The sequence below is a fragment of the Stegodyphus dumicola genome, chromosome X1, assembly GCF_044657685.1.
Source record: "Stegodyphus dumicola isolate Sdum_Otavi_A_Nest chromosome X1, ASM4465768v1".
In the NCBI taxonomy this organism is placed as follows: domain Eukaryota; kingdom Metazoa; phylum Arthropoda; class Arachnida; order Araneae; family Eresidae; genus Stegodyphus; species Stegodyphus dumicola.
The window spans coordinates 147530992-147543284 of record NC_140780.1 but is presented as its reverse complement, the minus strand read 5'-3'; the positions used below and the strand labels follow the sequence as shown (position 1 = coordinate 147543284).

Here is a 12293-nt window from a genome sequence, read left to right as displayed (position 1 = left end):
CGTTTATGTAGATGGTCAACCGGTACCTCATAATTCTCTTCAGCCTAATTTTGAGAAAAACCATTTTATACGAGCTTATCAGAATTTATTTACAAATGCAGACGACCGAGGACTTTACCTTTCAAGATCAGAATTTTCAAAGGGATATTCCTTATTTCGCTTCGACCTGTCACCTGATCTTTGTGATGGCTCTCATTTAAATCTAATTCGACACAGCAACTTAAGATTAGAAATAAAATTTGACAGTCCTTTAGAACAAACTGTTACCTTATTAGTGTATGCTGAATTTGAAAATTTGATAGAAATCAATAAAGCTCGAAATATTCTGTATGATTTTGGAAACTGATGAATTCATCACAGATTCATCAAATCTTATCTCGAGATCCTATTTCTTCGAGATATTATGCGGGTATTTTCCCATCTGACAAAATACCTGTGATTCAAAATTTTCCCTGTGCACTGGTGCTGAATACGGACAAACATGATGAAAGAGGAACTCATTGGCTAGCTGTCTACCTTGCAGATCAACAGGCTCTTGAATTTTTCGACTCTTATGGACTCCCTCCTGAAGTATATGGAGAAGATATCGCATCCTTTGTCATGAAATATCGTCATGTTCGCTGGAACAAGATTTCGCTTCAAAGTTTAACTTCTAATGTCTGTGGACAATATTGTATTTATTTTATTATTAAACGATGTCAAAGACTTTGTATGGAACTCATTGTATCACTGTTAACCGGAAAGAATTATGATTTCCGAATATTTCAATTTGTCAAGAAAAGATATGGTGTAAACATGATTTTTAAGAAATAAAGTTGTTTTAATTTGAAAAATTGTGTCTTGTATTTCTTTTGTGTTGTTTCTACATATATTTAAACAAAACTCGTGTAACAACAATTTAGATAACACATTTTGGGGTATAAAAGGGCTCTCCATACACAGTGTGAGCACAGTCTGTTAAACATCACGAACATGGAAAGACAAAAAATTGTTGTTGTTATTTTAGTTTTGTGGATTTTTTCAAGTATGGCCCTCCTAATTTGGACTCATCTCCAATGGACATCTAAACAAGATTTCAACTGTTTTCAAAATAAAACAACACTTGACATTTATAAAATTTATCAAAAGATTGATTCAATAGGTTTTATCAAGTGCCACGAGTTTTCCAATTTTTATTTAAATCACACACATTGCTGAGAAACAATTTGTGAATGCGTTCAAAGCTCTTTAAATGTTTTCAAAAATCACTGTTTGGAATTTACGAAAAATATTGTGGATTCAAGGAGCGAATGTCTTCTGATATCCAATATACTTAAAGGCTGTTTAGAGATTTTCTGTAAAGTTTAAAAGTCAATATTTTCTTGTTCCTGTCATTTACAAAAATGGAACTGCCCAAGTTCGTACATCCTTCTACTTGTCTTCTGAGCGGACCTACCGGTTCGGGTAAAACGGTTTTTGTGAAGAAATTGATAGATCATATAATGTTCCATCCCATGCCGACCAATATTATTTATTGCTACGGAAGTTATCAACCTCTTTTTAATTCCATGAAAAATGTAAATTTTGAAGAAGGATTACCATTTAACCTGCAGACTCTCCAAAATGCTTTAATTATCATAGACGATTTAATGTCTGAATTAGCAAGTGATACTCGCTTAAGGAAACTTTTTACAAAAGGAAGTCATCACCGAAACCTTTCAGTCATTTTTATAACGCAAAATTTTTTTCACCAAGGCAAGGAGATGAGAAATATTCATTTAAATTCCCATTACCTTGTCCTATACAAAAATCCTCGAGATAAAAGTCAAATTATGCATTTAGCTAGACAAATGTTCCCCGGAAAAGTAAAGGCCATTCAAGAAATTTTTCAGGATGCTACTTCAACTCCATTTAGCTACTTGTTGATTGATTTACGACCTGAAACAAGTGAAACGTTTCGCCTTCGTACAGGTATCTTTCCTGGGGATAAATACTATGTTTATCAGCCTCGTTAATTCATTTCAGTTTGAGACGTCGAATGGCTTATCAGGTTCAGTGTTTCTCCTTGTTTGCTTTGGGAACATTCAAAAACCTGACTCGGAACAGGGAGCTTACTAAAGTTGTGTTCAATAAATGTGGGAAGTAGACAAGATACACAGGAAGGGTATACGAAACCCTTTATTTTCTCACTCTTTACAATGATTTCCGGACTTCGGAATACAGAGACCAACCACTTGTGGTGTGAACGTAAGAATATAAAAATATTAACTAAACTCTAACTTAACTTTGGAATAACAAACAAGGGCCTACGTGGAAGATTGGCCGTATATTAACAGGAAGCCGTATGTAGTACAGAGAACTGTTAACACTACAATACGTTTAAAATTATTACGAGGATTAAACCTCTGGCCTGGAAGGCAACCAGCAACCGAGTAAAAACTGCTAAGGCAAGCGGCCTGCTTCTACTAACTCCTTCCTCTCTCTCGCTTGGCAAAAAGCCACAATTTAAGTACTTGGCGTTCACCAGACAAATTTGCATAAATAAGTTAAAGCTCTTAATTCTGACCGGAAGTGGAAAATAAGAAGTGATAGTAAAGATTTAAAATAAAATAAACGTTAGTAAAACTTAAGATCCTTACAAGCCAGAGTTAATTAGTTTGAAACTGAGGTCTAAAACGACCTTGTTGAAAACTTTTAGCTCTAGAATCTAACGCGAGGCCAATCTTTTACAAACATTTCTCACTAGAAACTAGAAATTTAAAAAAAAATTTGTTTTTACAATATCAGCTCCATGGACAATTACTTTTCATCTGTACTGCATCTAAACAGGAGCTTTTAGTTGAAATCTGGTTCCTTCCAGAGATCTGGAAGGAAAACTAGTTTATTGAAATGTTACACAATTAAATGGCAAGTCACATGAATATTTATATTTCTCCTAACATTCTTATTTCATTCATGACTCTTATTTAATTATCTCTCCCCGTGCTTTCTGACATGTGTTGTAAAAGAAAACACCAAACACGAATGTGTTTATGTATACGTGTTCAACACTGCCGCCTACAATCAAAACACTAACGTGTTAAAATTCAACATAACAAGACCTCGTAACACACCTTATCTTCGTCTCTAAACCCTGAGGTAGTATTCTGAAAGTGGCTAACTCTGAAGTGTAGCGTCAGAGAGCCTAACTACATTCATTCAACCTTTAACACATATTCGCAATAATTTTCTCTTTTTTTCAGTCACACGAATAAGTTTAAAAATTTTTGGCATTACTTTCACTTTTACCATATCACAATATTTCTTAACATTTAAAATAACAGTTCACATTGTATATAAGAACATATTAACATGCCGTTAATTTTACGCAATTTAAAACATACATTAGTAGTACATTGTTAACTTCTATTCTTTTCCAAGCAAGTGCCAATTCTTCTACATTGAAATACTACATTTCAAAAGTCTTTCAGACTAAAACTTCTTTCTTGCCAGAATGTTTTAAATAAAATTTATACAATAACTTTTACAATATTCAAGTATTTACACATTCCTATTATACATCAACTTTAGTTTTACTCGCGAGTAATTGAAAAACATAATACCAAAATAGGTAACAACTCATTTCTCGCCTTTTTGGCGATAAAGGTAGACCTCACATGAGGTAAAACGTCTTGAAATCTGCCACTTGCAGTAAGAATGAAAGATTAACTTAAGTTTGCAAAGTAACATAAAATTTTACTTATCTTTGTGATATTCGGACATTCTTTTCTCTGCCCAGTCCTGGAAGGTAGCTAAGATTCGTGTTTGATTTATCCTCCTTCTTGTGCGGGCTCGGCCTTCAGTGCCTTCCTCTAGGAGCTTTCTTTTCCCTCCAGTTCGATCACCCTTGAATACCTTCTTTTTCGCCTCTGCCTGTGGTCTTGGCCGTTTGATGGCCGCTGGTCTTTTGACCGCTGGCCGCTGGTCAACGACGTGATATTTTTGACTCGTAATGGCTTTTCTGTTAAAAGATTCTTCAGAATGCGCAAAATCCGAATTGGATTTATTTTCGTTATCTCCCACTCAAACAGTGATAGAAAAAGGTCAGTGGGTTGAATTTCATCCATTAGCCAATGTGTCAGAAGGAAGTCCTGTTGAATTCAATGTTTCTGGAAGCGGAGACGAATACTTTGACTTATCACAGACACAACTCTATGTGAAGGTGAAAATTTTAAAAAATGATGGCAAGCCAATCACGGCTGAAAGTAAAGTGGGACCTGTCAATCTCTTTTTACATTCTATGTTTTCTCAAGGGGATATTAGCTTAAATGAAAGACTCGTTTCCACCAGTAATAACACTTATCCCTACAGAGCCATGATAGAAAAATTACTGAATCATGGATTTGATACGAAAACTTCGCAACTTTCATCAGAATTGTTTTTTAAAGATACAGCAGGACGTATGAATGTTTTTGATATTCAAGATACTCAGCCGAATGAAGGATTCAACCAACGAGTAGAATTGTTTAAACTGAGTGCCTCAGTCGATATGATTGGCCGGTTGCATTTGGATATGTTTCATCAAGAAAGACTTTTGCTGAATATGGTGGATATGAAGATTAAACTCATACCCAGCAAACCCGAATTTTGTTTCCTGGGAGATGGTGAATTTAAAGTCGTACTCGAACATGCTTCTTTGTTTGTAAGAAAAGTGAGAGTTAGCCCTGGTGTTGTGCTTAGGACATGCAAAAAGCCTAGAAAAATCAACAGCCAAATATCCCATTCAAAGAGTACTATGCAAAGCCTATTCCATTCCCACTGGAAATATGACTTTTATTCAAGATAACATTTTCATAGGCCAAATGCCTAATCGTATTGTTGTGACTTGCGTCGATAATTATGCCTTCAATGGAAACTATAAAAAGTCTCCTTTTGAATTCAAGCATTATAATATGAACTTTATCGGCGTTTATGTAGATGGTCAACCGGTACCTCATAATCCCCTTCAGCCTAATTTTGAGAAAAACCATTTTATACGAGCTTATCAGAATTTATTTACAAATGCAGACGACCGAGGACTTTACCTTTCAAGATCAGAATTTTCAAAGGGATATTCCTTATTTCGCTTCGACCTGTCACCTGATCTTTGTGATGGCTCTCATTTAAATCTAATTCGACACAGCAACTTAAGATTAGAAATAAAATTTGACAGTCCTTTAGAACAAACTGTTACCTTATTAGTGTATGCTGAATTTGAAAATTTGATAGAAATCAATAAAGCTCGAAATATTCTGTATGATTTTGGAAACTGATGAATTCATCACAGATTCATCAAATCTTATCTCGAGATCCTATTTCTTCGAGATATTATGCGGGTATTTTCCCATCTGACAAAATACCTGTGATTCAAAATTTTCCCTGTGCACTGGTGCTGAATACGGACAAACATGATGAAAGAGGAACTCATTGGCTAGCTGTCTACCTTGCAGATCAACAGGCTCTTGAATTTTTCGACTCTTATGGACTCCCTCCTGAAGTATATGGAGAAGATATCGCATCCTTTGTCATGAAATATCGTCATGTTCTCTGGAACAAGATTTCGCTTCAAAGTTTAACTTCTAATGTCTGTGGACAATATTGTATTTATTTTATTATTAAACGATGTCAAGGACTTTGTATGGAACTCATTGTATCACTGTTAACCGGAAAGAATTATGATTTCCGAATATTTCAATTTTTCAAGAAAAGATATGGTGTAAACATGATTTTTAAGAAATAAAGTTGTTTTAATTTGAAAAATTGTGTCTTGTATTTCTTTTGTGTTGTTTCTACATATATTTAAACAAAACTCGTGTAACAACAATTTAGATAACACATTTTGGGGTATAAAAGGGCTCTCCATACACAGTGTGAGCACAGTCTGTTAAACATCACGAACATGGAAAGACAAAAAATTGTTGTTGTTATTTTAGTTTTGTGGATTTTTTCAAGTATGGCCCTCCTAATTTGGACTCATCTCCAATGGACATCTAAACAAGATTTCAACTGTTTTCAAAATAAAACAACACTTGACATTTATAAAATTTATCAAAAGATTGATTCAATAGGTTTTATCAAGTGCCACGAGTTTTCCAATTTTTATTTAAATCACACACATTGCTGAGAAACAATTTGTGAATGCGTTCAAAGCTCTTTAAATGTTTTCAAAAATCACTGTTTGGAATTTACGAAAAATATTGTGGATTCAAGGAGCGAATGTCTTCTGATATCCAATATACTTAAAGGCTGTTTAGAGATTTTCTGTAAAGTTTAAAAGTCAATATTTTCTTGTTCCTGTCATTTACAAAAATGGAACTGCCCAAGTTCGTACATCCTTCTACTTGTCTTCTGAGCGGACCTACCGGTTCGGGTAAAACGGTTTTTGTGAAGAAATTGATAGATCATATAATGTTCCATCCCATGCCGACCAATATTATTTATTGCTACGGAAGTTATCAACCTCTTTTTAATTCCATGAAAAATGTAAATTTTGAAGAAGGATTACCATTTAACCTGCAGACTCTCCAAAATGCTTTAATTATCATAGACGATTTAATGTCTGAATTAGCAAGTGATACTCGCTTAAGGAAACTTTTTACAAAAGGAAGTCATCACCGAAACCTTTCAGTCATTTTTATAACGCAAAATTTTTTTCACCAAGGCAAGGAGATGAGAAATATTCATTTAAATTCCCATTACCTTGTCCTATACAAAAATCCTCGAGATAAAAGTCAAATTATGCATTTAGCTAGACAAATGTTCCCCGGAAAAGTAAAGGCCTTTCAAGAAATTTTTCAGGATGCTACTTCAACTCCATTTAGCTACTTGTTGATTGATTTACGACCTGAAACAAGTGAAACGTTTCGCCTTCGTACAGGTATCTTTCCTGGGGATAAATACTATGTTTATCAGCCTCGTTAATTCATTTCAGTTTGAGACGTCGAATGGCTTATCAGGTTCAGTGTTTCTCCTTGTTTGCTTTGGGAACATTCAAAAACCTGACTCGGAACAGGGAGCTTACTAAAGTTGTGTTCAATAAATGTGGGAAGTAGACAAGATACACAGGAAGGGTATACGAAACCCTTTATTTTCTCACTCTTTACAATGATTTCCGGACTTCGGAATACAGAGACCAACCACTTGTGGTGTGAACGTAAGAATATAAAAATATTAACTAAACTCTAACTTAACTTTGGAATAACAAACAAGGGCCTACGTGGAAGATTGGCCGTATATTAACAGGAAGCCGTATGTAGTACAGAGAACTGTTAACACTACAATACGTTTAAAATTATTACGAGGATTAAACCTCTGGCCTGGAAGGCAACCAGCAACCGAGTAAAAACTGCTAAGGCAAGCGGCCTGCTTCTACTAACTCCTTCCTCTCTCTCGCTTGGCAAAAAGCCACAATTTAAGTACTTGGCGTTCACCAGACAAATTTGCATAAATAAGTTAAAGCTCTTAATTCTGACCGGAAGTGGAAAATAAGAAGTGATAGTAAAGATTTAAAATAAAATAAACGTTAGTAAAACTTAAGATCCTTACAAGCCAGAGTTAATTAGTTTGAAACTGAGGTCTAAAACGACCTTGTTGAAAACTTTTAGCTCTAGAATCTAACGCGAGGCCAATCTTTTACAAACATTTCTCACTAGAAACTAGAAATTTAAAAAAAAATTTGTTTTTACAATATCAGCTCCATGGACAATTACTTTTCATCTGTACTGCATCTAAACAGGAGCTTTTAGTTGAAATCTGGTTCCTTCCAGAGATCTGGAAGGAAAACTAGTTTAATAAAATGTTACACAATTAAATGGCAAGTCACATGAATATTTATATTTCTCCTAACATTCTTATTTCATTCATGACTTTTATTTAATTATCTCTCCCCGTGCTTTCTGACATGTGTTGTAAAAGAAAACACCAAACACGAATGTGTTTATGTATACGTGTTCAACACTGCCGCCTACAATCAAAACACTAACGTGTTAAAATTCAACATAACAAGACCTCGTAACACACCTTATCTTCGTCTCTAAACCCTGAGGTAGTATTCTGAAAGTGGCTAACTCTGAAGTGTAGCGTCAGAGAGCCTAACTACATTCATTCAACCTTTAACACATATTCGCAATAATTTTCTCTTTTTTTCAGTCACACGAATAAGTTTAAAAATTTTTGGCATTACTTTCACTTTTACCATATCACAATATTTCTTAACATTTAAAATAACAGTTCACATTGTATATAAGAACATATTAACATGCCGTTAATTTTACGCAATTTAAAACATACATTAGTAGTACATTGTTAACTTCTATTCTTTTCCAAGCAAGTGCCAATTCTTCTACATTGAAATACTACATTTCAAAAGTCTTTCAGACTAAAACTTCTTTCTTGCCAGAATGTTTTAAATAAAATTTATACAATAACTTTTACAATATTCAAGTATTTACACATTCCTATTATACATCAACTTTAGTTTTACTCGCGAGTAATTGAAAAACATAATACCAAAATAGGTAACAACTCATTTCTCGCCTTTTTGGCGATAAAGGTAGACCTCACATGAGGTAAAACGTCTTGAAATCTGCCACTTGCAGTAAGAATGAAAGATTAACTTAAGTTTGCAAAGTAACATAAAATTTTACTTATCTTTGTGATATTCGGACATTCTTTTCTCTGCCCAGTCCTGGAAGGTAGCTAAGATTCGTGTTTGATTTATCCTCCTTCTTGTGCGGGCTCGGCCTTCAGTGCCTTCCTCTAGGAGCTTTCTTTTCCCTCCAGTTCGATCACCCTTGAATACCTTCTTTTTCGCCTCAGCCTGTGGTCTTGGCCGTTTGATGGCCGCTGGTCTTTTGACCGCTGGCCGCTGGTCAACGACGTGATATTTTTGACTCGTAATGGCTTTTCTGTTAAAAGATTCTTCAGAATGCGCAAAATCCGAATTGGATTTATTTTCGTTACCTCCCACTCAAACAGTGATAGAAAAAGGTCAGTGGGTTGAATTTCATCCATTAGCCAATGTGTCAGAAGGAAGTCCTGTTGAATTCAATGTTTCTGGAAGCGGAGACGAATACTTTGACTTATCACAGACACAACTCTATGTGAAGGTGAAAATTTTAAAAAATGATGGCAAGCCAATCACGGCTGAAAGTAAAGTGCGACCTGTCAATCTCTTTTTACATTCTATGTTTTCTCAAGGGGATATTAGCTTAAATGAAAGACTCGTTTCCACCAGTAATAACACTTATCCCTACAGAGCCATGATAGAAAAATTACTGAATCATGGATTTGATACGAAAACTTCGCAACTTTCATCAGGATTGTTTTTTAAAGATACAGCAGGACGTATGAATGTTTTTGATATTCAAGATACTCAGCCGAATGAAGGATTCAACCAACGAGTAGAATTGTTTAAACTGAGTGCCTCAGTCGATATGATTGGCCGGTTGCATTTGGATATGTTTCATCAAGAAAGACTTTTGCTGAATATGGTGGATATGAAGATTAAACTCATACCCAGCAAACCCGAATTTTGTTTCCTGGGAGATGGTGAATTTAAAGTCGTACTCGAACATGCTTCTTTGTTTGTAAGAAAAGTGAGAGTTAGCCCTGGTGTTGTGCTTAGGACATGCAAAAAGCCTAGAAAAATCAACAGCCAAATATCCCATTCAAAGAGTACTATGCAAAGCCTATTCCATTCCCACTGGAAATATGACTTTTATTCAAGATAACATTTTCATAGGCCAAATGCCTAATCGTATTGTTGTGACTTGCGTCGATAATTATGCCTTCAATGGAAACTATAAAAAGTCTCCTTTTGAATTCAAGCATTATAATATGAACTTTATCGGCGTTTATGTAGATGGTCAACCGGTACCTCATAATCCCCTTCAGCCTAATTTTGAGAAAAACCATTTTATACGAGCTTATCAGAATTTATTTACAAATGCAGACGACCGAGGACTTTACCTTTCAAGATCAGAATTTTCAAAGGGATATTCCTTATTTCGCTTCGACCTGTCACCTGATCTTTGTGATGGCTCTCATTTAAATCTAATTCGACACAGCAACTTAAGATTAGAAATAAAATTTGACAGTCCTTTAGAACAAACTGTTACCTTATTAGTGTATGCTGAATTTGAAAATTTGATAGAAATCAATAAAGCTCGAAATATTCTGTATGATTTTGGAAACTGATGAATTCATCACAGATTCATCAAATCTTATCTCGAGATCCTATTTCTTCGAGATATTATGCGGGTATTTTCCCATCTGACAAAATACCTGTGATTCAAAATTTTCCCTGTGCACTGGTGCTGAATACGGACAAACATGATGAAAGAGGAACTCATTGGCTAGCTGTCTACCTTGCAGATCAACAGGCTCTTGAATTTTTCGACTCTTATGGACTCCCTCCTGAAGTATATGGAGAAGATATCGCATCCTTTGTCATGAAATATCGTCATGTTCGCTGGAACAAGATTTCGCTTCAAAGTTTAACTTCTAATGTCTGTGGACAATATTGTATTTATTTTATTATTAAACGATGTCAAGGACTTTGTATGGAACTCATTGTATCACTGTTAACCGGAAAGAATTATGATTTCCGAATATTTCAATTTGTCAAGAAAAGATATGGTGTAAACATGATTTTTAAGAAATAAAGTTGTTTTAATTTGAAAAATTGTGTCTTGTATTTCTTTTGTGTTGTTTCTACATATATTTAAACAAAACTCGTGTAACAACAATTTAGATAACACATTTTGGGGTATAAAAGGGCTCTCCATACACAGTGTGAGCACAGTCTGTTAAACATCACGAACATGGAAAGACAAAAAATTGTTGTTGTTATTTTAGTTTTGTGGATTTTTTCAAGTATGGCCCTCCTAATTTGGACTCATCTCCAATGGACATCTAAACAAGATTTCAACTGTTTTCAAAATAAAACAACACTTGACATTTATAAAATTTATCAAAAGATTGATTCAATAGGTTTTATCAAGTGCCACGAGTTTTCCAATTTTTATTTAAATCACACACATTGCTGAGAAACAATTTGTGAATGCGTTCAAAGCTCTTTAAATGTTTTCAAAAATCACTGTTTGGAATTTACGAAAAATATTGTGGATTCAAGGAGCGAATGTCTTCTGATATCCAATATACTTAAAGGCTGTTTAGAGATTTTCTGTAAAGTTTAAAAGTCAATATTTTCTTGTTCCTGTCATTTACAAAAATGGAACTGCCCAAGTTCGTACATCCTTCTACTTGTCTTCTGAGCGGACCTACCGGTTCGGGTAAAACGGTTTTTGTGAAGAAATTGATAGATCATATAATGTTCCATCCCATGCCGACCAATATTATTTATTGCTACGGAAGTTATCAACCTCTTTTTAATTCCATGAAAAATGTAAATTTTGAAGAAGGATTACCATTTAACCTGCAGACTCTCCAAAATGCTTTAATTATCATAGACGATTTAATGTCTGAATTAGCAAGTGATACTCGCTTAAGGAAACTTTTTACAAAAGGAAGTCATCACCGAAACCTTTCAGTCATTTTTATAACGCAAAATTTTTTTCACCAAGGCAAGGAGATGAGAAATATTCATTTAAATTCCCATTACCTTGTCCTATACAAAAATCCTCGAGATAAAAGTCAAATTATGCATTTAGCTAGACAAATGTTCCCCGGAAAAGTAAAGGCCTTTCAAGAAATTTTTCAGGATGCTACTTCAACTCCATTTAGCTACTTGTTGATTGATTTACGACCTGAAACAAGTGAAACGTTTCGCCTTCGTACAGGTATCTTTCCTGGGGATAAATACTATGTTTATCAGCCTCGTTAATTCATTTCAGTTTGAGACGTCGAATGGCTTATCAGGTTCAGTGTTTCTCCTTGTTTGCTTTGGGAACATTCAAAAACCTGACTCGGAACAGGGAGCTTACTAAAGTTGTGTTCAATAAATGTGGGAAGTAGACAAGATACACAGGAAGGGTATACGAAACCCTTTATTTTCTCACTCTTTACAATGATTTCCGGACTTCGGAATACAGAGACCAACCACTTGTGGTGTGAACGTAAGAATATAAAAATATTAACTAAACTCTAACTTAACTTTGGAATAACAAACAAGGGCCTACGTGGAAGATTGGCCGTATATTAACAGGAAGCCGTATGTAGTACAGAGAACTGTTAACACTACAATACGTTTAAAATTATTACGAGGATTAAACCTCTGGCCTGGAAGGCAACCAGCAACCGAGTAAAAACTGCTAAGGCAAGCGGCCTGCTTCTAC

At 34.9% G+C, this 12293-nt stretch overlaps 2 protein-coding genes across 2 annotated transcripts; both read left to right on the top strand.

The window, feature by feature from the left end:
- The first annotated feature begins 3970 nt into the window (after positions 1–3970).
- LOC146993324 (uncharacterized protein F54H12.2-like) lies at positions 3971–4804 on the top strand. The gene has a single exon (XM_085808223.1). It carries the CDS (start codon positions 3971–3973, stop codon positions 4802–4804), a length of 834 nt encoding a protein of 277 aa, XP_085664349.1.
- Positions 4805–8894: 4090 nt separating this feature from the next.
- On the top strand, positions 8895–9728 carry LOC146993323 (uncharacterized protein F54H12.2-like). The gene has a single exon (XM_085808222.1). The coding sequence runs from the start codon at positions 8895–8897 to the stop codon at positions 9726–9728; it is 834 nt and encodes a 277-aa protein (XP_085664348.1).
- Positions 9729–12293: the final 2565 nt, after the last annotated feature.